The sequence below is a fragment of the Echinops telfairi genome, unplaced genomic scaffold (genome assembly GCF_000313985.2).
Source record: "Echinops telfairi isolate 266 unplaced genomic scaffold, ASM31398v2 ScPeMD7_5592;HRSCAF=6446, whole genome shotgun sequence".
In the NCBI taxonomy this organism is placed as follows: domain Eukaryota; kingdom Metazoa; phylum Chordata; class Mammalia; order Afrosoricida; family Tenrecidae; genus Echinops; species Echinops telfairi.
The window spans coordinates 18,794,903-18,822,362 of NW_022109491.1; the positions used below are offsets into that span (position 1 = coordinate 18,794,903).

General features: G+C 50.4%; 1 protein-coding gene across 1 annotated transcript; it reads right to left on the reverse strand.

Annotated features, from left to right (window-relative positions):
- Window positions 1–273: 273 nt before the first annotated feature.
- LOC101647583 (lipopolysaccharide binding protein) lies at window positions 274–27,460 on the reverse strand. The gene is made up of 15 exons (XM_004698263.2): window positions 27,301–27,460; window positions 21,902–22,016; window positions 20,505–20,633; window positions 18,175–18,330; window positions 17,352–17,415; window positions 12,902–12,965; window positions 10,428–10,519; window positions 9,805–9,981; window positions 8,554–8,613; window positions 7,097–7,264; window positions 5,269–5,336; window positions 4,129–4,171; window positions 3,560–3,623; window positions 2,777–2,853; window positions 274–652 (listed from the first exon to the last, which is right to left on the reverse strand). The coding sequence occupies exons 1-15, from the start codon at window positions 27,422–27,424 to the stop codon at window positions 608–610; spliced, it is 1,446 nt and encodes a 481-aa protein (XP_004698320.1). The 5' UTR covers window positions 27,425–27,460; the 3' UTR covers window positions 274–607.

Here is a 27,460-nt window from a genome sequence, read left to right on the forward strand (position 1 = left end):
GCAACCAGTGACCTGAAACAAAACGGATCGGAATCGTCAACTGGAAAACAGATTCGCTCTGTAAACTTCCACTCAAATCATAATCACAGTTCAGAGAATGATGGTTTTAAAGACTCACCTTCACGTAATATGACCTCATTGACCTAACACAGAAAACCTTCCCAAATGGATTGTTTCCACGGGTGTAAGAGTTAGGATTTTCAACATATATTTTTTGGGGGGGACCCAACTCAAGCCATAAAAGCAGTCAAGAAGTTCATCCAGAGTTCCAGGTGGTTCCTTCATTGGACTGTTCAATAAATATTTATTGAGAACCTACTAAGGGCTGGCACTCTGCTAGGCACCGGGATCAACCCTCTAGCAGATTACAGGCCAGTGGGGGTAAGGGGTGGGGAGGCCGGTTCATTCTGTTGGAGACAGTCCCGAGTCCAGCGAAGGCATGTGTGCCCTGGCGGGAGAGCAGGAGCCAGGCAGACCCTTGCCCTCAGAGCTGAGAGCAGGAGTTCTCATCCTGCGTCTCTGGAAACGTGCTGCACATCTGAAGATGCAGCGGGATCCCACACGCAGCTGCGGCCTCCACTCCACACTGGCAGCTCTCCCTCTGTGCTCAGTCCGCCGTGTACTGGACATTGGCCCCCAAGAGCAGGAAGTCCTAAGAAAGATAAGACAGGACAGGATGGCCAAGAGTGTTCTCTACAAAGATGCATTGGAAACTGAAAAAGGAGCCCCATTCTTGGGAAATAAAACGCGCTGCCAGCAAGCAGGTCAGTGCATAAATCCAGAGCATGCCTCAGTCCCCAAGGTCCCCATAAAGCACAGCTTTTGCCAGCTACCTTGGCCAAGGCAGCAATTTATCTGTCATTTCCCAAGCTGCAGCTTCCTGGAAGGCCTCATAAATGTCCTTGTGTCACCTAAATTGTCTCTCCTTGGTGAATAACATAAAACTGTGAGCTTCTGGAGTTTATGCTCCTGCCTCCTGCTAAGTTTCCATCACCCTGAAGGGCTAGACTTCTGGATTCAGGCCAAGCCCAAGTCATTCCCGTGGGCGGTCAGGCACAGGGACAGCATTGGCCTCAAAATCCTAATGAATGTGATAGCAGAGAATACTTCTGCCAGGCTCTTCCCAGGTCTCATGGTGCTTCAAGCTTTCATCTTGTTCTCCATGAGAGCCCAGGGAGACCTGTGTTTGGACCACAACCTATTTTATAGAGGAGAAAACAGGCCAGCGGAGTGAATTTTCACTCAACTTTTACTTTGATCTGTCTGATTCTACTTGTAACAGCCAATGGTTGTTGGCCTTATCGTGGACTGAACTGTCTCCCCAAGAAATAAGTTGTGGTCCTAACCCCTGAAACTTGGGACAGGTGACTTTGTTTGGAAATAGAGTCTTTGACGAGGTCATCAGTTAACGTAAGGCCATGCTGGAGAAGGGTAGGTCCTAATCCAGCACAAAGTGGTATCCCTTTTATGAAAGCGGAGAAGAGACACAGAGAGCTATAAAGAGTGAAGACCATGACAGAGATTGGAGTGATGCATCTACAAGCCAAGGAATGCCAAGGGTAGCCAGCCATCACCAGAAGCAGGAAGACAGGCACGGGACCGATTCTCTCTCTCTCTCTCTCTGAGTCCCCAGAAGAAATCAACATGGCCAACATTCTGGTTTCCAACTTTTAGCCTTCAGAGCTGTGAGACAGTCCAGTTCCTTTAAACCACCTCCGTCATGGCACTTTGTGATGGCAGCCCTAGGGGACTAGGACAGGGATTGATGGTCTCTGGGCTCAGACAGGTTCTGGTCACTGTTTCAATGTCCCCACCCACTGCCTGGCGCTCAACCCTCTTTCATAGCTATTGTTTATTATGGATGCAGCCCACGTAGCAGCATAATGCATCATCTCTTTTAGTGCTCACAGCCCTCCAACAATCACCCACCTTCTGGATGCTATGCTCAAAAGATAACCCGAACCGGGGGCACAGATGGGCTCCAAATGAGTGAAGACCCAGGCATCATCCTCGGTAATGAAACCGTGACATGAATTGTGGTTCATTCTCTGGAAGGGACCGTGCCCAGCTGCTCAGCACTGTTGGGGAGGCGAGTAAGTTGCAGCGAGGGAACAAGTCTGAGGAATGATGTTAAGGGTGAGTTTTGTTTAAGGAAAGAAAGAAAACAGGCCTGAGCAACTACACAAACAAAAGAACCAAGCAAACATATTTCCTTTACAATGCTAGACAAACAGGGAAAGCAAGAGACAAAGGAAGAAAAGGAACGCTGGGAAGGAGGCATATTAACGCATAGACCATGGTCGTGGTGAGGTCATAGGCTTATGAATCATTTCAAAAATATCAGTCATGAGGCGATGCCACTGGTGTTGGCCGGGAGTGCATGCCAGGAATACACTTATAACAAAGCCCTCCCACCTAACGTTTGAAAGGAAAAATTCAAAATCTTGCAAGTGGCTTTTAGACTCTGACTGATTGTCAAGTCCAGGACTTACAGGATTTTGAAAATGAGTGGGTCATGAAGCACCTTCAGGCCACCTTTCGTGGGGGGGTGGCAGGCAGTGCTGTGTCATGTACTTCCTGCCTCAGTAGAGGTGCCGTGCTGAAGGACACCAAACGGCTTCGTGACAGGTAGCAGTGCCTGGGAGCACCTCTGTCCCAGCCCAGGTTTCTCCAACTGCAGTGCTGGTGGAGTGCCCCCCTCCCCAAATAATGACCTTCAAACATGGCACGCTAACCCCCACCCCAATCCTCAGAGCACTCCCCCCAACCCACTGACCTTGTGGGTCTGAAGAACAAGGTCGTAGAGTTCAGTTTGCTTTAGCAGAGGGAGGGGAAAACCTTCCCCCAGCTTTTCTGGAAGTTAAGGAGATGTGTTAATTTGCAACAAATAAAGACTTTTTTTAAAAACAGAGTTTGCTCTTTGCCAGAAACTCACATTCCCATTCCCATCTCTCAAAAGGCTATGCAGTCAGGCGGGCTGCTCTTCCCACTTTACAGATAAGGATACCGAGGCAGAGTGGCCCGGGGAGTTGTCCCAGGTCACACCATTAGAAAGTAGCAGAGCTGGGATTTGAACCTAGGCACACTGGGCCCGAGTGCTCAGACACAAACTCTACGGAGGAAGGAACAGGTAGGTGCACATGTGAGAAGGAGGTAGGAGCATGACCTTTCTGCCCCCAACCCCGTCCTGTTTCCTGTGTAGTCTAATGAAAAGAGGCCTTATGGAAACTGGGCATATGTTTTATTTTTTTTAACAAGGGGGTTGGATGGGGAAATGTGAACTAAGAGGTGGACTGTCTTGTGACCTCATGCTTATTTGTCCCTCAGTTGTTCACTTGTCTTTCGAGGTGGTGGCCTACCTTCTCCTGCATCAGGAGGTACCTTGTTCTTCAAGAGCCTCCCCAGCCCTCAATGGAACCAAGGGAATATGAAGCTGACCAGTGCTCCCGTCTCAGGGAAACTCAGAGATGACTCACGGAAGGTCCCCTGGCTGGTACAAGACCCCTGCTTTTTTTCAGGCCCAACTCTCTTTCCTCCAAAGGACAGTGTCTGCTCTTACCGTTGACCTTGGGGTAGAGGTTGTTGAGAAGGTAGTAGTTAATGAGCGCCTCCAACAGCTCCACCTAGTGGAGAACAGGAGGGGCACACTGTGACCAAAGGCAGCATCGCACCCCACAGGCGCACCCGGGGACAGGGTGGTTCATTTTCCTTTCGGGCCCGTTTCCCCCATGACTTTTTGGAAGCATCCTTCAGAGGTCATAACATGGCAAAAGACTTGAAAAGTGCACACTGCTGACCAATACCTACAACCAAGTTCTTTGCCTATTCCATTTTCTACTATCGGGGGTCCATCGTGATTGCTTGGTAAAGACCTCAAATTAATGAATGCCTCCCAAACTGAACTCCCTGCCATCGAGTCTATGCGGACTCACAGTCAGGAGAGAATGTCCCCTGTAAGTTTCCAACACGGTCACTGTTTATAGGAGAAGAAAGCCCCGTCTTTCTCCCTCGGAGCCGGCTGGTGATTTTGAACTGCTGAGCTTATGGGTCATAGCCGAACACATGACCACTATGCCACCAGGGCTCTAATGAACACCTAGGCACTTCATAAATAAAAACAAAACTCACATTGAAGACTCCAAATTTGGATTCCTTCAGCTCCAATTGTACCCTACAACGAAAGAGAAGATTCAGAGGCTCCAGCATTACCCTGACCATAAGTGTCAGCAATCCAGGGTCCCCAGAAAGGAGGAGACCTACCTGAGAGACATAGGGCCAAGAGTAGTGTGGGGGTGGGGGTGAGAAAGATGACCAAGTAGATTAAAACGATGATCCAATCATAGGGGGCAGTCTGCTGGGAGTGGGGGTGATGGCGGGGGTGGTGGGGAGTATGGGGGAGGGGTGTAAAAGGGCTCACTCAATCTTCATCTATCATTTCTGGAAGGCAAGAACTGAAGTCTAAAATTTATAAATTTTTTAAAAAGTGGTTTTATATAAATATATTATCAAACCTTAATGGGAAACATACAAATAGCAGAAGATGAGCTAGAGGACTGGAACCTCCTAACGACTAGATGCTTCGTGAACACCCAAAGAGTAAACGGAGAACTCCCCGGCTTGGGGGAAACAAAGCACTGACCCATCGGACCAGGGACTGGTATCTGAAACGTACAGAAAACCTCAGCAAGACCAGAACAATCCCATTTAAAAATGGGCAGAGGCCGTGGACAGACACCTCACGAAAGAAGATAGCCAGTAAGCATATGAAACACACACACCCCATCATTAGCCATTAGAGAGATACAAATCAAAACAATAATGAGTATCATGTCACCCCAGCATGAACAGTAAACAAACAAACAAAATAAAACGAGCAGGGTTAGGGGAGAGGGGAATGGAGACAGAAGACACATGGGAGAGTGGTATACGTAATGTTACATTGTGGGGATTGTAATCAGAGACAAGTATGTATATATGAATGGCAAATAGATCTCCCCTGTAAACCTTCATCCAAGTCACAAGAAAAACTTTATGGGGAAATGAAAAGGCTATTTTAATTCTTTGGAAATGTGGGTATCAAGGAAGTTTGTAGGGGGAAGACCAATAGGGCAAAAATATTGGGCCAACTGGGTGAAATTTAAGTTTACTTCTCAAATGGTGGGCCTCCAACATTGTCAGCAAGATCTCCTCCCACCCACCTCCCCCACCCCAAACTGCCGAGAATGGGAGTCCAGGTGCGACCCCCCTGCTGGGAGGAGGGTGACTCACTTTCCTGGCGTCAGGAACCCAGTGATCCTGCTGGTGTTGAAGCTTAGCACGGCAGACACGTTTGTGACCTGGAAAGACCGGGAGAAGGAACCAGGTCTGAGCACTGGACGCATCATGGGCGGGAAGGACCGCTATGAGGACCACCTATCTCTTCTCGACCATCAGCTCAGTGAGTTGAAACAGAAAACGTGGTCCCTAAGCTGCAGACTACCAGGAGGCTTAGCGCAGGTGCTCAGTACATGCTTGAACTTAGATTCAAACACTTCACTTAAAATTGCTGAGTAGATTAGCAGTTGAACTTTGAACAGACCACCCATCTCCCATCCTCAGCGATCTCCAAAGATCATTTCTTAGCGATCTCAGATTCAACCTTAGTAGTGGTAATACTAATACTAAAAGTACACTAAAAGTACACTTACAGCAACAACAACAACAAAAATGTCAGTAATGATAACATCATATCAAACTGCCAACATAGCATCTAGGAGCAATGGCCCTGCCAGAGATTTGACTTTTCCGGTATCCAATCTGAAACAAGAGAGCAAAGTTCTCCACCCAGTCAGCAGGGCGGCAGGGACTAGGAATTCCTTCTCTATTACACAGGGCGCATGAAGAAATAAGACAGCACTCAATATTAGACACAGAAGGAATTTGCTACAAAGAATGTGCGATCCGTGAGATGGAAGGGCTGAGCAGCCAAGAGCGAGACAGAGGGACATTCAGAAATGAGCAGAGGTGAGAAGCTGCTTCCACACGAGGACTGGAGGGACACAGACAGGATTTGGGGTTATGGGACCCCTGAATGGATTTATCTGGCAGAAGCTGGAGCTCAGGAGGAACCCACCACGGACAGAGATTCTGCCCAAGGGAAAGCTCTCTTCTTCCCCACCTGTTGGCAGCCCCTTCCATTAGCTGACCCAGTTGAAAGCAGAGTATAAGGAGGCCTGGGAAATGTACCTTTGGGGGTGAGGTAGGGTTCAGATTTAGATAGCAAGCCCCTCCTCCCCCCAGCTCACAAAGTGATTCCAGTGACTGCTGGCCCAAAGACTGGCAGAGGCAGGTGTGGTGACCTGCTTGCAGATGTCACTGCCTTGAAGACCCGAGGGGGCGGTTCTGCTGTGGGCACGTGGGGCTGCCATGAGGCAGCATCTGCTCAAAGGCAACTGACAGCAACACACGTCAGTACAATAAATAAATGAAGGGCTAATCCTACACTGAGGGAGACCCGCAGCTATTGGGTTGTCTCTGACCCATGCGTGTCAGAGCATGACTCAATTCAGGAAGGTCTTCAATGGCCGTGAACTCAAGGAGGAGCCCCTGGACGTGACTTCTAGCTGAAAGGCTGGTTCTTGGGACCCATGCAGAAGCAGACTGGAGGACAGACCTGTGGATCTATTTCTGCAAGGTCATGGCCTTGGACACCCTATGCTGTAGGTCTCCTCTGCACCGATGGGCCAACACGAGTCAGAACGGGATTCAGTGGCAACTGACGATGACAATCTTGGGGAGATGGATTGCTAGGGCTTTCTTCCATTTGCCACTAGGTGGATTTGAACTGCCAACCTTTGCGTTAGTAGTTGAGTACAGACTGTGCCAGCCAGCAGAGCAAGCATGCCAAGGATCCACATATCCTCTTCTCTAGAATGGCCCAGACTCAACCACAAGGTAGAAATGATAAGGAGCCTAAAGATGAAAGGAGATGAGGATATTTAGGAGAGGCCTGTCTGAGGCAATGATGAGGAATTAGCTAGAATTCCAGCTGATAGACAGTCAATGAAGTAAAGCATGCCGGGAGGGGAACAGTGTTTGCAAAGGCCCTGAACCTTACCGCACCGAGCCGGAAGACAGACTCCCTGCGGGCGTCGGGCAGAAGCACAAAGGCCTCAATCTCCATCAGGGGCGTCAAGGACAGATTCCCAGGGCTGATGGTCAGCAAAGGCGGGGAGACCACCGTTCCCTGGAGCTCCAAGTTCATGTTGGGGTACAGCCTGGCTATCTGGGGGCAGAAGAGAGAGATGAGGTCAAGAGGAGGAAATCCACAGGTCTGCCAGGAAAGCCTCCACAGGGGCAGATGAAACCAGGATGCGTTGATGGTGCTCTGTGCTCAGGCCTAGTAATATCCGTGATGTCTTTCCATGGCACCGTGGGCATCCTCTCCTGCGTGGCTGCATCGTAGTCCATGGGTGGCTACTGGGATCAGTCTGTCTGGGATAGTGGGTTATGGCGTGTTGGCTGCTACCAACCAGGTCAGCAGTTCTAGCCCACCAGCTTCTCTGTGGGAGAAAAATGGGGTTTATGGCTCCCGAAAAGAGTTACAGGAAAACCCTAGGAGACTCTGTCTCATGTCCTTGGGACCTGCTTCTCAGGAGAGACCAGTCCCTGGAGACAGACATCACGTTTGGCCAAGTGGAGGGGCGTGGGGATGAGGAAGGCCTTGGGGGGTGGATTGACACAGTGACTGTAACCATGCTCTCAGACAGAAGAACAATTGGGAGGCTGATAGTCTAGAGGGTCACTGGGAGTCAGGACCTAGCAGCAGGAACAACATGGAGATCAAAAGAGTAAGGAAGTGCTTATCTACATTCCTCCAGAGAACATTCTGGCTGTACTTCTTCCAAGACAGAGCTGGTGGTGCTTTGGGCAGACCATGGTACATTCAAGATTCTTTACCAGCACCACTGGACAAACTGTGCCACCATGGCCTCATCTGCCAGATCTTACGAGGCAAGAAGGGTGGTGCAAAACGGCCTGCACTTCCTGCCTCGTCAGTGTGCCAGACGTGAGGGAGCATGGGCGGCAGTTGCCGTGTGCACCACCAGCCTCACTAGCATGGTGCACATGAGCTCACCAGCAGGGTGCACATGATCAGTGGGGTCCAGATGGTTAGGGCACTGGAGTGGGAGGGAGGGAGACTTTTCACTCCATAACCTTTTGTATCTTGTACCAGGAGGCTTTACTGTCCGTGTAAAAAATGACCAGGTTTAAAGAGCCATGGACAGTACCTGGCCTCCGGTCAGCCAAGTATACATGTTATTGATTGGGGCACATTCTGTGGAACATGTTGGCTGCACTTGAGGTTGGCAGATGCCACCTGTGGCCCCACAAGATGCCTATGGTGCTCGGGCACCTGTTGTTGGAGCTTTGAAGACACGGGCCTTGAAGCTGGTAGCACGGTGCCTTCCCTGGAGTCTCTCGGGCAGCTGAGAGGGGCATGGAGGTTCTAAAGAGGCTCTGTGAGGTCCAACGGGCTCAGCCTACACCATCAAGGGCAGAGGGAGGGCTTACCCGGGGGATGAAGGGTCGGAAGGACTTGGTGGTCAGTCGGATTCGAGAGTCCGGCGGGACCTGCAGCAGAAGCACAAAGGTGTTTCAGGGCATGGAAGGTCAAAGGCAGGAAGTGGAGAATACTGGAGACCAGCTTCCTAACTGCCTGGGGTTACCCAGAGTGAAGCGAGGCTCGCTCGCATCTTCCATGAACACATGAGTCCCTGGGGCCTGGCAGCTCTCCTAGGGGGTGGTGACATCTGGGCCCCAACCTGCAGTCACACAGGCCAGGTTTGGTCCCTGTGTGGTCACAGGCCGGTTCCGTCACCACTCGGAGCTTCAGCTTCCTCAACGACACAATGAGGGTCGCAAAAGACCCCACTTACTGGGAGGGCTCAGTGACAGTCTGTTCGAGGCAGGTAGCCCAAGGCCTCGCACAACGCACATGCTCATACAGGACATTAGTTTTCATCTCAGCCACTAAGAGAGGGGAGCGGGCCTGTGGCGCAAGTGTGGTGGGTGTGTCAACATGATCATAGACGTGGAAGGCTGTGGATGCGGGGAGACAATAGAAAGGACATAAAGCCATTCCATCCGCCCACCCGAGGGTCCCCAACCGATCACTGGGGCGGAACTAGACCAGCCATGTAGGAACAGACCATTTCCCCCACCAGCCCGGATCATCCACGAGGCCACCACTGTCCCAGTGAGCTTCAGAAACCACTTTCTGAAACCCAGAAACACGGAAGAATAGCCAAGATTCAATGCCCTACCAAATTCAGTCTCTCTCATACCAAGTGCCTTGAGAGACAGTTGTTGGAGAGCAGAGTGCCAGGAAGCCCCCGTCTCTTGCTCCAAGATGGCATCCCAACTCATGTCCCTTTTCACTTCGGCTCCAAGGAAGCCCCCAAACAAGATCAGTGTATGGACCTTCAGAATTATGTTTTACTTGCCACTTGGTCTTTAATTCCTGTTTTATGTAACTCTATGCATTTGTGAGGACATCCATGATCCTGCCTCATTCATACAAACCTTCCCTACCCCCTGACTTCCAGCTTCCTTGGTTGTTATGAGGGAGCTTGAAGTTTGGTTGTGAGCTTCCTAGCAGCCAAAGTGAAAGGGGAAATCGAGCTAACTTTATTTTCCCTGGGTCTACACCCCCCCCCCCATCCCTCGGTCATCAGTTACTATTTGTACTGATGCCAGTGGGGTGAGAAGGAAAGGAGGGCAGGGCGCATGGGCAGCCAGTGCAATCTGCTGCACCATCCTCACCATGTCATCGGTGATGGAGAAGTTGAGATGCCCTGCCTCGTGATAGACCAGGCTGGCTGTGTTGAAGACATAATCCGAGACCGCAAAGTAGACCATTCGGTTGTGTTCCTCAGGAAGGGTCATGACGGGAGCCAGGAGAGCAACGGTAGAGCGTTGATTTCGGTTAAAGATTTCACCCTGGGGAAGGAAACAGGGTCCACTGGGACTTGTTGAAGTTTATTCCAGGGTTGGATCTGCGCTGGGTGGCCTACCTAGCCTGGTGAAGGGGCACTGGCTGGAGCTCCCTCCCTGGAATGCTACCATCAAAGGGGCTCCAGCGCCCTTTATTGAAAAGCTCCCAGAATCTTTGATCTATCAACCTGCATGACCTGCTGGCCAGCTCCTTCCCACCCCCTGCGTGGTGAGCAAGGCCGGGAGGGAAAGAAGGGACAGGAACTTCCAAGGACACCGCCCCCCCATCAATCCACCACCCAGTAGCACCCTGAGCGCAACACAACTGAAACCACCGGGGAGATGAGAACAGATCTGGAGCCCTGGGGACTCCAGGGCTCCAGAAAAGGGTGACCCTGTGGAAATGCCAAGCTGGGGCTGGACCCACCCACCACAGCTCCCGGGCCCCTCACCTTAACCATCACGTCCAGGATTTGGGCCGTTGCCCGAGGGGCCCCTGTTAAGCTGTAGTCAATGCCAGCGAAGCTGTCGATCTCTGCTGTGACTGTAAGGCAGGAGAGGGCCAGCTCAGCCTTTGGCTGATGGAGAAGTGGGGAGGGTGGTGCTTAACCCAATCCCCTCCCCGACTTTCTGCAGAACTCCAGGCTCTGGCTCTCTCTACTGCAAGACCCTCCACCCAGCCCAGTGCTGGCAAAGAGCTGCTTCTCGATGAATGGGCTACCTGAGTTCTCTGGCCCCATTGGGTGTGGGGGTGGGCAGGTGCTCAACCCGGGGCCTGAGCAGGTTCCTGGGTCTGTCGGTCTGTCTCATCTATCTCTCACACGCGCGCGCACACACGGGGTGGGAGCAGCCCAAGGCTGGCAGCCCTTCCACATCCGCAGCATCATGCCGGGGTAGCCACTCAATGGGAGGAACTCTCCTTGGCATCCTTCTCTCATTTTCCAACCAAGGCCCTGACCACTGGAGAAACTGGCCTTCTATCCACATGAGCCAAAGAGCGGGGAAAGCCAGGCCTGGTCCCGAGGTCCCCTAGCGCCCCCCTCCGATATCAGGCCTGAGTGGGTCAGAGGTCCATGGTTGTTGGGCATACCTGGGTCCCTAGCTGATGGGGGTGTCAAAAAAATGACGATGAGGGGACCTGAGAGCCAGGCATAAGAGACTGTCCCAGGCGGTGTGCAGATTTAATATATCTAGTGTGTGCCCTGGATCCTGGGTTCTTGTGCACGGTGACTCTAGAGCAGCGGTTCTCCACCTGTGGGTCGCGACCCCTTTGGGGGTCAAAGGACCCTTTCACAGGGGCTGCCCGGTTCATAACAGTAGCAAAATGACAGTGATGAAGTAGCAATGAAAATCATTTTATGGTTGGGGGTCACCACCACATGAGGAACTGTATTAAAGGGCTGTGGCATTAGGAAGGTTGAAAACTGCTGTTCTAGAAGTTCACCTGCACATGTGGGCAAAGAGGCATGAGCCAGGGACTCCCCGCCCCCCTGTAGCCCTGACTACAACAGCAAAAGATAGGTGATAGATTGCATCACCCTCTCTTTTCCATCCCCAAAAGATAGCCTGAGCCCTCACCCGCGAAGCTGTGGATGGGACTCTTTTTAGCAAGAGGGAATCAGTCAGGGTAGCACGAGGCCATCCTTTCAGTAGGGTGGGTCCTAATCCTAAGGACTGGGAAGAGACATAGACAGGGAGGCAGAGGAAGGACGTCATGTGCTGCTACAGCTGCAGGATATGGAATGCCAGCTCTACCGTAAGCCAGGAGAGAGGCAGCGGGCATGTTCTCCGAGTCCTGCAGAATCAGCCTGGCCTACGTTCTGATGAGGACTTCCAGCCCGCAGGACTGGGAGGCAGCAGATTCCTGTTCTTATGGAAGCTACCGGATTTGTGGTGTTTTGTGTTGTGTTGCGGCAGCCCCAGGAAACAAGTCAAGATGACCAAACCCTACACAACCATCCACTGGAACCTTATTAAAGACACGAAGGCACATCCAAATGTTAGAATACTACACAGCTATTAAAACAATGAGGGCTGGAATCCTATCATCATTGACGGAAATGATGCCAGTCCTTACTACACTTTTCTCCTCCTGCCCCACCCCCTCAAAAAAAAAAAAAAAAGAGGAGAGACTACTTCCCAACTCGTTGTCGGAGGCTGACATTGTCCCACTACCAAAGCCAGACAAAGACGCAGCAAGAAATGAAAGCTGCAGACCAATAATTCTCAACAAAAGACCAGCAAACGGAACCCCAAAACAGCAAAGGGAAAATCACCGGGGTTGAGTGCAAAGCGTCCCTCCCAGCAGGGGAAGGGTGGCGCCACATGGGGAGACCAATCAGTGAAGTGCATCATCTGAATCGAATTTAGGAAATGAACCACGTGGTTATCTCAGCTGGTGCTTTGACAAGACCCTTTTCAGCATAAAAGCCCTCAGTCAGTGAGGGATTGAAGGGGCATTCCTGGATGCCATAAAGGGTGGAAGCCCCACAGCGAGCATCATACTCAATGGCTACACACCAAGAGCCTTCCCTCAAGGTCAGGAACAAGTCAAGGCTGCCCACTGTCGCCATAGCTGCCCAACACCGTACTGGAAGTCCTAACCAGAGCCACCAGGCAAGAAACAGAAATAAAAGGCATCCAAATCAAGAAGGAATGAGTAAAACTATCCTCTTCGGCAGGTGTATATTCATAATTAAGCACATATAATCATAAACAAAAGAGATATGTCTATGAATACAGATTCACCTGCTTGTACTTATATTTGAATGGATAACTCAAAACAGAAAGCCAAGTTGGGAGGCAAAAGCACTTTCACGGTTTACTTTTGTACTTCTGTCCCACTTACCGTTTACTCCGTAGGATGTCTATGCTCTTATGAAAATGAACAGAAACTCGGTGTCCCGTGGGGGAGCGGGCTCCTTACCTGGCAGAGTTTGAAGATAAGGTTGTAGGTCAGAGGCCACTGATTTCTGGACCATTTCACAAAGCTGGGGGGAAAGGGGAAAGGGGAAGCTGCATGAGCACCTCAGCTGGGTCCAGTGGCATGCTCGCTGCAGCTCACCTCTTCACCCGTTGGCCAACGATTTGCCAGATATAGAAGCTTTTTAATGTGCCAGGTACCAAAGACACGGGAACAATCCCAAACACACTGGCCCTATAAGAAGGTAATGTTTAATAGCAGAACTAGACATTCCATCGAAATCATCACGCAGAACAATGTAGAATGAGTGCAGAAGCTTCTTCCCGATCCTCTCTTAGCAGGTTGGCTGGGTTACTCTTGATCCCGTTTGCCTGGGGGGTAGGGGGGTGCGGGGGGTGGGGGGGGTAGGGGGAAGCTTGCATCTCAGAGGGCACTCCCATGCCACAGGTACACAAGCAGTGCCACGACCAGGAGAGCTGAGTGCTTCCCCCGAGAAGGTGATGGGTGTCTTCAAACCTGTGTGTTGCACTTCTGCATGTCATCACTTGAATCATTCATTAGGGGACATAATACATAAATTATGTAGATGGACATACTATGACCGAGAGCGGAGTTGATTTTGGAAAATCTGAGATAAATGCGGTGGAAAGGTGAGTTGCTGCCCCTGTCCCCACCCCTACTGTAAAACTAGGTGTGGATTAGACTTAAGAAAAGCTCAGGGGAAAAAAACCCATCATAACATCCTAAAAGGATTCTGCCCGTCCTTGCTTTGTAAATGTCTGTACATCCGTGGTTGTATAAACCCCTAATGCAGTGGTTCTCCTCCTTCCCAAAGCAGCGGCCCTGTCATACAGTTCCTCATGTGGTGGGGACCACCCCAACCATAACATTATTTTCATTGCTACTTTGTCACTGTCATTTTGCTACTGTTATGAATCAGGCAATCCCCGTGAAAGAAGGGTCTTTCAACCCCCAAAGGGGTCTCGACCCACAGGTTGAGAACCGCTGCCCTAATGCCAACGCCAGGGCGGTCAGCAAACTATTTCCAAAGACGAGCTCCGGGCCCTACATCAAAAAGTGGCAAATTAACTTACAACCCGCTACTGTCGTCGGCTGCCTGTGGAGACGGCATCTTAAAATATGCAGAATTTCTACGTAAATATTCATTTTGCCTTTGTGTGGAGGGGATTTTGAGTGTCTTCTGTTTTACACTTTTACCAACACAGCATCCACACTGTGTGCATTTCCGTGGCTTACACATGTGCAAAAGAGGGGTGCAGCCATCAGCACCACCAGTCTTCAGACATCTTAGTAATAGCTCCCCATTTCCCCAACCTCCCCTGCCATAACCCTAAGAAACTATTAATCCAGACACTGTCTGGTGGTTACGCATTGGGCTGCCAACCGCAAGGTCAGAAGTTCGAAACCACTCCTTGGGAACTCAGAGAGGCGGGTTGACCCTGCCCTACTCAATCTCTGTGAGTTGGCACCAACTCTACAGCAGTGAGTCTGGTTTTTCCATTTGGTCGCTATCACTTAAGCATCATTTTTGATGAAACCCACTACCCCTGCAAGAGCCAATGGGCCCACTTATACAGTGGTCAGGGATGTGGGGGGCTCCTAGGGCATGCAATGGGGTCCTGGCCTAGCTGAGGGGTATGGGGAGGGTGGTGGTGGTCACAGATGGTTTCTCTGAAGAAGTAACTTTTTGAGGGCAAGCTTCAAGGGCCATCAAGGGGCCCTGGTGGCCCCATGGTTAAGCATTCTGCCACAGACCAAAGGCTGGCTCTGGAGGAGGGAGACAGCCTAGGAATCCAAGGAGGACAGCTCTCCTCTCTCACAGGGGGTTGCTATGCATCCGAACGGATCAGGCCTGGGAGTGGCGAGGAAGGAGACCAGGAGCTGGCAGACAAAGGGTTAAATCCTAACCTCCCTTGGCAGCCTCCCCAGTTTCCGGGCTAGTGAGGATCATTTATGGTTGGCTTCCAGGGAGCCAGGAAACTTGATTGGCCTCGCCCAAGACTGTGCCCTTGATTTTCCGTTTCAGGTGGTCCACCAGGGCATCCCAGGGCCTGGAGCCTGGATTCCCCATGCCCAATGACAAGTGGGGAGGCCAAGAGGGGCTCCGTCCCAGACACACAGTCAGGCCTGAGGGGGGAGCTGTGTTGGATGAGCCTGGTTTCCAATCCCCTTCAGTTCCCGCCAGTGGTGAGAACTTTGTGGAGACCCTCTACTTCCCAGTCCTTCCCCACAGGACCCAGGGACAGAAGCAGATATAGCCAGTTCTGTCCCCTCTCTGAGGTCCCCCTGTCCAATGTGGAACATGGTACCTGCTCCCTGAGGGTGTGGCTAACGTCCAATCAAGCCAAGTTCAAGGCCATCAAGTCAGTTCGGACTCACAGTGACCCTATAAGACAGTATAGAACTGCCCCCGTGGGTTTCAGAAACTGTAACTCTAAGGGAGTAGAAAACTTTATCTTTCTCCCATGGAGCAGTTGGTGGTTTCGAACTGCTGACCTAGTGGTTAGTAGCCCAACTTGTAACCCACTAGTCCACCTGGGCTCCATGGTTCAATGGACTGCATATAAAAAGTGTGAGCACATTATTCCCAGGCAGACAGCATTTCAAAACATAGTAGCCGGTATTACTATAAATAAAATTTGGTTACAAGAATACATTCTGTATAACATTGTTGATAGTAACGTACCAAAACAATAGTTGCCAGGGTAACTTATTTCCATGGTGATCTTAATGAATGGTAATGCACTCGTATTGTTCTGAAGTATTATTTCTAAGCATAATTTCACCACCATCAATTTGAGGGAGCCAACATTCAGACTGCAGAAAGGATCTGCCCCATTTGGAATGGCATGGAAGTGTAGCAAGTGGATGCCTGGGAAAGGAGGCTGGCATGTTTTCTGAACTCATCTGAACCCCAGGGCCCCAGAATCAGAAAAGGAACCCAGAGCAGTTGGCTACCTCTTTGCTGGAGATCTGTTGGTAATTCCCCCATTTACAGCCAGGGGGCACTCAAAGCCAAAACCGATGGGATACGGGGAGCAAGGGAGAAACAGATGGAAGGTGGAGCGTGAGAGAAGGGGTGACCAGAAACAGAGAGAGCTTCCCCTTTTTCCTTACTTTTTCCTTTCCACAAAGAGTCATTGCTACAGTCACAGCTCTGGGTGTACAATGCCTTAGAAAAGAGATTTCGCGGGGAAATGAGTATTTGGGGGAACTGGGTGTTACTGTGGAATCTGTGTTAGCCAGAGATGATAAGATGTGGCGATCTCACACTATATATCTACATCTATGAGGGCAAGTCAAGAAGTATTGCTACTCGGGCCCCAGCTCATACATGCACAGCTTTAGTCCACACAATATGTGTTGAAACATGTCTGTGATGAGTGGCTGGCTATGGACAGGTGTTCTCAGTGACACACCCATCTTAGTCTCCTTAGGGAGCCTTCACAAAGAAGGTCCACTCAAAACCGTGGCCCTGAGGGGATCTGCTGAGCCGGTTAACTTCAAGGCAGAGAGGCCAGCTCTGAGGAGGTGATGGCGACTGTTTGGGGTATGCCAAAGGGGTCCTGTGGATAGACTTTCTCTCAGGACACAGGGGAATCATGGGGCTTCTTATGAAGACTCTGAAGAGATTCAAAGACTCCATTGGTGAGGGGGGGGAAGCAAGGAAAGTTGATCAGAGGGAATTTTTTTCCCATCACAACAATTGACCTGTTCATTCTTTGAAGCTGTCCTATGGGAAGTTCATCAGGAAACCGCCCCACATCTGCCCTGCAGCCTGATCACACCCCTTCAGATTTCTTCTTGTGCCCCAGACTCGAAGAACATGATGCTTGAGTCTCTGACAGATGCCCCAACTGCCTTCTTATGTGGTCTGAATGGAAGAGCAGGGGATTCTTTGAGGAAAGGTTAAAAACATGGAAAAGCTGCCTCCAGGAGCAAATAGACTTAGATGGAGAAGATGTTCAGAAACAGTGGGGTTACCTGTGACGTTTTTGTGTAATAAAGATTTCTATGATTTTGTAGCAATATCTTTGGACTTACCCTTGTGTGAGGGGGCCTGGGGGTACATGTACATATATAAGAAGACCAGTTCTCACCTAGTCCCCAGCACACCCCAAAGTTACCTGTCTGGACTCTGCAGGCACCTGAGCAGCAGTTTCCCGGCAGGCCCTCATGGAATGCAGGGTGGTGTTGGGGAGTGGACAAGGACATGCAGGCTCTGCCTAGTTGGACTGACTTGATGTCTGTGTGAGCCCCAGCTTTGATGTACACCTTCTGTGAACTTGGGCAAATGATTTGTCCTTTCTGGACCGTGGACTCAAGTATATGGGAATCGCTACCATGATTTGTCCAGGACCAGAGATCAATGAGGGCTTCTGCCCAGGCCTTGAGTGGCTCAGGAGACACCCAGAGACTTGGACCAACTGACCTTTCTCTCCAGCAAGCTCCGGAACTTGGACTCAATCTGGTTGTGGAAGAGATTCAGCAGCCACCTGGGAAGAGGACAGCAGTGGACAGTCAGCTGTCTGCCTCTGAGCCCCAAGGCCTCAAGGCAAGGTGAGCCCTCTGGCTAAACCAAAGGGGGCCCTCCCCTCTACCTCCTGGAGTTAGGGAGTGGAGGTTGAAAACGCAGAGTCCCCACCCTCTGCACACTCATCCAATTGAGTGCATCCAGATTCCCAGCCCCAGGGCTCACCCTAGTAGATCTGGGGGCAAGGCTTGGGAATCTGAATTTTATAATCAAGGGCACTGAAACTCAAAAAGATGGCATGATCTTCCCCACCCCCCAAAAGCAAACCCATTGCCATGGCGGCCGATTCTGACTCATAGTGACCCTAGACAGGGTTTCTGAGTTTATAAATCCACACAGGAGCAGACACTCTCATCTTTCTCCCTAGGAACAGATGGTGGATTTGAACCACTGACCATGTGCTTAGCAGCCTAATGCCTAACCCACAGCACCACCTAACCTTGTATAGTTTTTCACAAATTCTCCTCTGATAAAAAGTCTTTGTGTGGCCCTAACAACTAAGTCTCATCTGCCTGATGAAGGGCCCCTGAAACTTGCTTTTTTTGAGTTGAAACGACTGATTAATATCCTTGGTTTGAATCTGCCCCTGTCCTCAGAGAATTACCTCACGTGCCCAGGATATTCAGGGTCTGATGCTCCTACTTTTATCAGAGGCCAGGCCTCGGAGCAGGCTGTGGGTGGAAACCTGAGATCAAACTGGCCGGTGTCCTGGGTGACCTACCCCAAATCTCCCGAGATGTCCACATCTACATCGCAGATTTTGGTGTTGCAGCTGGAGGCAGTGACCATGGGCCTCCCAGAAGGCTCGCTGCCCAAGAGAAGGTTGACTGAAATGGTGATGCCTTTGACACTCAGGTCAAAGGAACCTCGTAGTCTCCTGGATAAGATCAGAGAAGCAGTGGTTGATTCCAAGACTGGAGTCTGTCACTATGTGGGGTCGGTATAAAGCTCAATTCTTACCCCCAAATAAATGCCAGATGGAACAAAGGTTTAAGAACAGATGAGCCCGAGAGAGCGATAAGAAAGTCTGGGTGCAGGTCCTTATGGTCAGGGACGGGTACAGTGTTTTCCAGGCAGGGCCCCAGTCTCAGAAGGCGTAAAGGAAGTGGTTGCTGAGCTTGCCACAACCCCTCACCCATTGCGTGGAGTTGATGCTGACTCATAGCAACCTTACAGGACAGCGTAGAACTTCTCCATAAATCTTTACAGAAGCCGACTGCCCCAACTTTCCCTGCACCTGGTGGGTTTGAACCGCTGATCTTTCAGTGAACAGCCCATAACCCCCAGCACCACTGGGACTCCAGACAGACTTGGCAGCAGGAACATTTAGAACGTTGGGGAACAAAAGAATGCCGCATGCAAAGTGAAAAAGGCACGTTGCATTGCAAGTCAGCCAAAGAGGTAATTTCCTTAGTCTATGGGCTGATTTCCTTATTAAACAAGGAGAAAGTTCTTACACAACAAGAAAAAGACAAACATTCCTTAAAGGGGAAAGAAAGAGAGAGAGAGACCGCAAAGACGTGGCAGTTGGATTTTATGTCAACTTGCACCTATGTGAAAGCGTTGGGGTGGAGTCCAACCTGCCAATCAGGTGGTAGTCTGATGATGCCTCTTTGGGGGTGTGGCCTTTTTATAAGAGAGACACTGGGAGACTAGGGTCTCCTTCTCTAGTCCTCCGCCTTCCTCCTCAACTGGGACTCTGTGTCTGCCTCCAGGGATGGCCCCGGTAGCTGTCCCACCCTGGGAGCTGTTGCCCTGCTGTCTTCCCATCGGCCTTGGATCCACAAGACTACATCCACTGGCCTGTGCGCTCCCCGTTTCCTGCTTCACCTTTCTGCATTATCAGCCTGTGGCTCCAGGAGTCTGAAGAGGACCATGCCTAGCATTGGGCTCATGGACTTGAGTTGACTGGGCTGGGCTGCCTTCTTGAAAGAAAATTACTTCTTGATATAAAGTTCTTCACATATATGTATATGTATGTGTATGTGTGTAGTCACACACACATGTCACTGGTTTTATTTCTCTAGACAGCTCAGCCTAACACAAAGGATATGAACAGGAAGTTCAATAACAAATAAACATAGGAAAAGCTACTAAAGATAAAATTCTGATTCATAGTGACCCTGTACAGGGTTTCCAAGTCTGTAAATCTTGATGGGGGCAGACTGCCTCATCTTTCTCCTGAAGAGCACCTGGTGGGCTTGAACCACTGACCTTGTGGTTAGTGGCCCAAGATCTAATTTACAGTGCCACCATAGCCGGCGAAGGTATGAGTAACAGAGAGACTGCTATAAGGAGGCGTTACTGTAGGGAAATAACATCAGTGCAACTTTTCTGCAACATGACTTGGTGGGACCTATTGTAATTTTGCAGTCCTTTGGTGGCACAATCAGTTAAGCACTTGACTACTGACAAAAGGGTTGGCAGTTCAAACCCACCCAGGGGTAGCCCAGAAGACAGCCCTGGTGATCTGCTTCCAGGAGCTCACAGTCTTGAAGACCTCACAGACCTTTATGGGAGTAGAAAGCCTCCTCTTTCTCCCCAGGAGAGGCTGGTGGTTTTGACCTCTTATCTTGAGGCTCGCAGCCCAACACTTAACCACGACACTTACAGAGCGTCAAGATCGATTCCAGGGGAACTCGCAACAGCAGCAGGGCTCCCTAGTGTGTGGCTTGCCTTCCAAGCAGGAGCCTTGGGTTGGCTCCCCCAGTGCACCTCACCCACAGCTCCTCCGCCCAGCTCTCCGAGGAGGCGGGCATTTTGCTATGTGGCTGATCGATTTCAGTGGAGCTTCCCGACTAAGCTGGACCGGACTGACAGGCCTGGAGACGTACTTGGGAGAATCAGAGTACAAGTCCCGTGACACCCAGCGGTCTGAACCCCTACTGATTGTGGGGGTGGCGTGGGGCCGGCACCACTCGACTCGTGTGCATGCCGATTCCACAGGAGCTGAGAATGGACAGCAGCAACAACGGGCACACATGGAAGCCGAGGAGGCTGGTGAAGCCCACGGTCCCAGAACCCGAGAGCCAGGGAGCCCAGTTCACTTACAGGAACCGCTTGCGCACCTTCCAATCGCTCCGGGCCCAGATGGAGGCGTCCGAGATGGTGAGGCTCAGGCCCTGGCCCGGGAGCGGTTTCAGGGCCGAGTTGTGCAGCTCACAGCCTCGGATCTCCATGCTGCAGAGAGAGGGGACGGAGGGAGGGAGGGAGGAAGGCAGCTCCTTCGGGTCTGGGTCCAACAGTTCCAGAAACAAACGTTGCTTCCGCCTTTGCACCGCATCCTCCCAAATGCCCACCCCCATCGTGTCTAAGAGGCCAGCGGACCCCCGCTTTCAGACAGGCCACGCCCACGCCCGACCTGGACCACATCACACCCTTTCCTTCATGCCTGTGTCAGGGGGGCTCACTCACTCCACGGCTAGGGGTCACAGCGCACCCTGGAGCCTCACAGGAGGCCTGCACAGTGCCTATGATCACAGGGGCAGGATGAGAACCCACAGACTTCATGCTCTGGGTAGAATCCTGAGGAGGGCCAGAGATATTCCCCCTTGGGGTCTGTGGCTCCTGTCCCCAGCCCCCTCCACTCTCACTCACCAGGGGGAGGAGAAGGAATAAACAGCGTGGGAGGGGAGGGCAGTCGGGGGAGGAAGAATGAGCCGGGTTCACTCACTCCCTTTGCCTGGGATACAGTCCAACTCACGGTCACGGAGCTGACAGAGTCTAACTGCCCGTTCATATCCACTTTTCACACTTCCAAGACTGTAACTCTTTATGGGAGTAGAAAGCCTCATCTTTCTCCCCAGGAGTGGCTGGTGGTTTTGAATTCCTGACCTTGAGGTTCGCAGCCCAACATACAACCACTACCCCACCAGGGCTCCTTGGAATACAGATACTCAGTGGTTGCTAGTGGACTGCATGAGCGAAGGATGGAGTGCATAAAACAGTCGATGGCACTGAGCAGGGAGGGGTGTGATGCAGGGGTTGCCCTGCAGTCCTCATCTTCAACAAATGTCTGGGGTGCTTTCTTAGTATCGGCTATTCACTCTCCTCTTTCTCCTTCGATTCCTTTGAAGGCTTGGTTCAAATGCCAACCCATCTAGGAAGTTTTCCCAGACTCCCCCAGCACTAACAGCTGGGCGACTGTACTTCCTCCCCAGAGTATATGCAGTGGCCAGACTGGAACCTGTATTGTCACGCTGAAGAAAGTACCAGTCAGCAACGGTGGGGGTCTCGGCAGCAGCCCCATTTTACAGAGAAGGAAATTGAAGGCCAGGAAGCCCAGCGGGTAGGACTCCATTAATATTTGTCACATGCATAAATAGAGGTGCTAACTTTCCTCCCAGAACAACCTTCTATACTCCTCCTGGAAAGGACTGACCCCTCTCTCTGCCCCAGAGAGGTCCCTGGACTCATTCGTGGGGCCCCAGTAGAAAGGAGAGCCCCACCTGTGGAACTTATAGTTCACACTGCCTATGTGTTTGACCTTGGCGTCCCCACTGATGTCCGGCAGGGTGATCTTGTATAGCTCCTTCTGCAGAGCCAACAGCCCCTCCTTGGCAGCTGTGAACAGGAAAGAACTGGGAGTTAACTTAATCTACAGGTACTTGCCTTCTTCTCTTGCGCCGCTGAACCCTTCAGTGGCTCCCGCCTGCCCCCTGGGAGGGCTTGTGGTACTTAGGTTTTGTGTTAGCTGGGCTGGGCCGGGATCCTCGAGTTTAGGCCTAGCATAAGGCAAACCATTCCAGGCTGCCCTGGGTAGCAAGGCTACCTCTCACTCAAGCAACGGCCTGAGGATGTTTCCTTGGGGGGGGTGGGGGTGGTGGTGGCCTATTTGATATCCACAAAAGAGACCAGTGAAGAACTCTCTTCTTTCTCCTTCGATTCCTGCTGGCCTGGAGCTGGTGTCTGGCTTCTTGGGGGGTGTGGGCTGGCTGCTCATGATATGGCCTGCCCACCCCGGGGGCTCTTCGTAGCCTACCATAACGTCTGCTCTGCCCATCTATCTGTGATCCACTGGCCACGATTTTCTGGCTTTGCCCTTCTGCCTCTGCGCTGATTCCTAGCCGCCACGTGAGTGAAGAAAAGCCTTCAGTCTAACAGCCCCATGTGAGTAGGGAAGAGCCTCCAGATTAGCTTCTTAAATTAGACTGGGTTTGCTTGATATAAATTTATTTCTTGATATAAACTTCTCTCTCTCTCTCTCTCTCTCTATATATATATATATATATACATATACATACATACATATAGACATATCAGCCATATATATATACACCAGCCACACATATATATGTGTACATACACAAACAATATATATTATCTTTATATGTGTGTACATATATATGTGTATAAATATATGATGCATATGTGTATATGAGGGGGTGCTAAAAAAAAAAACAAGACACAAAAACAGAATAAAGCTCCCTGGGGGTTGCTTTTGTAGTACACATTGCTTGCTAGGCAAGCATTGAGCAACTCACTCAGAGGTAGTGCACCCAGGGCCATCACCTGGGAAGGTTCTCTCTGGTCACAGTGAATTTTTTCATCGAAGCAGTGTCATTTAAAGTTCCTTTTTTGTGATGGCCGATTTAAGAGAACAGCATGAGGCTGTGAAATTTTGTTTCCTGCTCAGGAAACTGTTGTGATGTTGAACACAGCTTATAAGGAAAGTGCTATGGGAAAATTCAAGTGTACAAGTGATTTTCTTGTTTCAAAATAGGTGAGATGTCTATTGATGACAAACTCATTCTAAATGTCTGTCAACTTCCCGAACAGAGGAAAGTGTCGGCTTGTAGTGAATTTGGAGATTGTTCCACCAGGTCAGACTGTTAATCAAGCTTTCTATTTAGAGGTTCTGAAAAGATTGTTTGACAGTATGTGACAAAAAAGGCCTGGTTTGTGGCAGATGGGGGACTGGGTTAGCCACCATGACAATGCACCTGCTCACGCAGCCATCTCAGTGTGTCAGTTTGGGGCATGAAAACACAGCAATTTGATGACCTAGAAGAGGTGAAGGGAAAACGAGGAAGGTGCTGCCAGTCTCCAAAGAGATGAGTTTTTTAAATGTTTCCAAGAATGGAATCGCAGATTTGACAAATGTATTAAGTGTAGTGGGGTAACTTTGAAGATGATACAGTTGGTTTTGTTAAAAAATTAACTAAATAGCTTTGAAAAAATTGCCTTTTTTCCCCCTGGGTAATCCCTCATATACACGCATACATATATGTGTGCATATATGATGTATATACACATATATACTACCACTTGTCGGTCAGTTTGTCACACTGTGCTGGCTCGTGTGTTGCTGTGATGTTGGAGGCGATGTCACTGGTATTTCAAAAGCCAGCAGAGTCACCCAAAGTGAACACGTTTCAGCGGCGGAGCCTCCAGACTAAAAACAGACAGCCAAGAGGGTTCCCCACTTGGGAGGAAGGAGCCTCCAAAAACCTTATGCAGAGCTTGGAAGCATTTTCAAATACGGAAAGCCTGAAGAAAGGAAGCACAACATTGTCAGAGATGCTGCTTGCAGATGGGTCTCCCAAGTCAGAGGGGAGCAAATAGAAGTGCCCGGAGAGGAGATGAGAGGGAGGAAGGCCCCCCAAGGAGATGGATTGGCACAGTGATGGATGGCATCGGCGGGCTCAGGCATGGGAGCCATTGTGAGGACGGCGCAGGACCATTGTGCACAGGGTCGCTGTGGGTCGGAGCTGACTTGATGGCACCTAACATCAACACATATATACACATATGTACACATACATATGTATGGCACTGGTATAAATATATATATATATGTTTGTATATATATTTTCTTTCTCCCTATGGACCAGTGACACATATATGCAAATGTATACACATCTATCCTTATATTTGTATGTACACATATGTAGCACTAGTCAACAACAATAAATATATGCATACATAGATAGATAGGTAAATATGTAAACACACACACATCTATCAAGGGTTTTGTTTCTCGAGAAGTGCAGTCTAATACTGGGCTCAAATTCTTTTGCATTTTGTTGTCGTATTTCACTGGGTTTCGTTTTGTTGTGGAGAACGTGCACAGCCGACCCGCCCACCTGACCTCCCACCCCACCATTGCCAGTCGGTGACACGGAAGACCTTCTTGGAGTTGTGTGGGACTCTTCCCACTCTCCTTTTCCAGATCGCCCCTCCCCCACTAGGGTAAACACCCTGACCCCAAGCTTCCTGTCTCACCTCCCAGTTGCTGGTGCCCACTTGACTCCCTATAGAACTCACACTCCCTGCCACCGAGTCAGCCCCACCGCGTAGCGACCGTACATAGAGAATTCTCTGAAAGAGCATGAGGTTCCCCTAGACACTTCTTTGCTAAGTAAGCGAAACGGTTGTTGGGTTTCAGGAAGACTTCGGGGGGATACTGTTGGCCTAAGGCAGAAAGAAGTCTTCGGGCAGTTGTTTCAGGGGTTCACCAGCTCCGTGGCTCCAGCAAGTCCGGGTTCCATGAGAGGCGGAGGTCTTTTGAACATTCCTCTCAGTAATCTTGTGTTGTGATAATGGAAGTTGGGTGACTTGGACCAACAGAAAACTTTTATTTTCTCACAGCTTAGAGGGCTAGAAGTTCAAGTTCAGGGAACCAGGTTTAGGGGAAGTCTCTCTCTCTCTCTCTAGATGCTTGTCTTTTCCTGGTTTCTTAGAGACTCCCACGTATCTTGGCATCTATCTGTCCCCATCTCTTCTGGTTAGTTTTTGTTTAATCTCTTCTGTATCTCAACAGACACCCCCCCACCCCCCCCACCCCAACAACAACATGTCCTGGTAACAACATCACATAACAAAGACAACCCATTCCCAAATGTGGGGTGGGAGGAGCCGCGGTTCAATCCATAACAACACAGTTACAGACACGAAGCCCCTCCTGGGTGTCAGGGAGCAGGGAACACACTGAGGCTGGCAGGGTAGTGTGGTTGCTGAGAAGATATATAGCAGTGGTTTCTACAGCACAATCCAGGGTCCTTGCTGACATTCCAATTGTAAGCAGTTCCCATCCTGATTTTCTTAGTTGTTCCTCCCTCATTGCCTCCCTGCCTCCTAAGGTTCTTGGGAGGTTGTCAGTTTGATCCGAGAGACAGCTCTTTAAGGAGGTCAGTGCTCAAGCAGACTTTTCACTCATTAAACTAAACTATGGTTTGGTTTTAAAGACTATTTTTGATTTAAGGATTATTTCAGAGCAATGACTTCAGGACCATCACCAGCCTTCATGGCTCAGTCTGTTGCGATAGTTAGGTTTTCTATGCTGCCATGACCCTGGTAAGAAGCTATGATGGAGTTTATCCTGTCAATCGAATCACAGCCCGATGACCTTCCTTGGAGGTGCGACTGAGATACATAGCTCTCTGGAGGCCAGCCTCCCTTGCTCTCTCTGCCCGGACCTTCCAGTTGCTGGCCACCACCCTACTGGATCTTCTGGAACCAGGCGATGCTTCCACCGATGTTAGATCCATGTAACTCTGCACGCACTGGTCTGTGAGCTTCCTGTGTTCTGCATCATTGCATGTAGCTCTGTGAGTCTTAAGAGCAGCGATTCTCAACCTGTGGGTCACAACCCCCTGGGGGTTAAATGACCCTTTCACAGGGGTTGCCCGATTCATAACAGTAGCAAAATGACAGTTATGAAGTAGCAATGAAAATAATTTTATGGCTGGGGGTCACCACAATCTGAGGAACTGTATTAAAGGGTCACGGCATTAGGAAGGTTGAGAAACCACTGCTCTAGAGGGATTTATGAACTAGGATCGGACTTAGGGATTTGAGTTGTTCTGGGCTGGGATGTTTTCTTGATATATAATTACTTGATATAAAGCTCTCTTGTATACACATGTGAGTGTTACTGTACTTGTCAACCGGCCTACCACATCTGGGATCAATGATAGTTTGAAATTCTGTTCTGTAGTCCCTCCCCTTTTGATCAAGATTCTTCTTTAGAATTGTAGGGACAGCAGTTCATGCTCTGAGATGGCTTCTCTCCAGCTAAGCAGGCATTCTCCAGGTCTTTTGGCCTACCTGGAAGCTATGCACCCCCACCCCCTACCCCCAGTTAGTCAGCTCTCAATGTAGCCAGAACATTGTGATTGCTTCTTGCTTTCCCTCTTTCTAAGTAAGATAGCAGTTTCAGGTGGACCCATGTCAGGGTGTTAATGGTTTCAATAGCCCAACTCATTCAATGTTGTTTTACCTGGTGTTTAAAGCACCCCCACAACGATCCTCCTAGCGAATCCTTTCCCAGGCAGCCGGCCACCGTTAGAAGCCGCACTGTTCACCCCAGCCCATTAGGCTCCCCCAAAGCAAACACCCGATCTTGGTCAGGTGGTTTGTTTTGTTTGTCTCTCTGCATCTACGTATTGGGAGCTCTTTTGGGCTGGAGGCCAAACAAGAATCAGCTCGGGTTTTCAGGAACGGTGTTTTAAAACTTTATGGAGAATTTCCCCCAAGGGCTTGTTCTAGCCACCTGCAGTGGTAGATGGTTTAATAACTTCCTTCTAGTTGCCCCATCCCAGGCTCCTGCTCCCCTAAGGTGTTTCCTGGAATCACTCCCAGACGCCAGTGTTTCCTGGAACCACACGCCCCCAAGGCCTGGTGTTCAGGTCGGCTTACTGGAATTCAGACTAAGACAAGGACTTTACTCAATTGCCCAACTGGCATCTGAAGAGACTGGGCTGAGGGCAGTGCTCGGTTTGCTGCCAACGCCCCCACCAACTCCCCCACCCCACCCCAGGCTCCCTGCCCACCTCCCATGGGCCCTGCGCAGCAGCCTGGGGCCAGGTGGGTCAGCCAAGTCTAGCCCCATGCTGCAGCTTCTTACCATACTCCAGGCCCTTGTCAGTGATCCTGCCCACAAGACCGGGCTCGGTGCTGTGGGCCCGAGGGGTAGCGGCGAGAAGCAATCCCAGCAGTAGAGCGGGCAGGGCTCGGGGCCAGGACGCCATCCTGGATTCCCTGTGGGTCCCAGAGGGTAGGGTTGT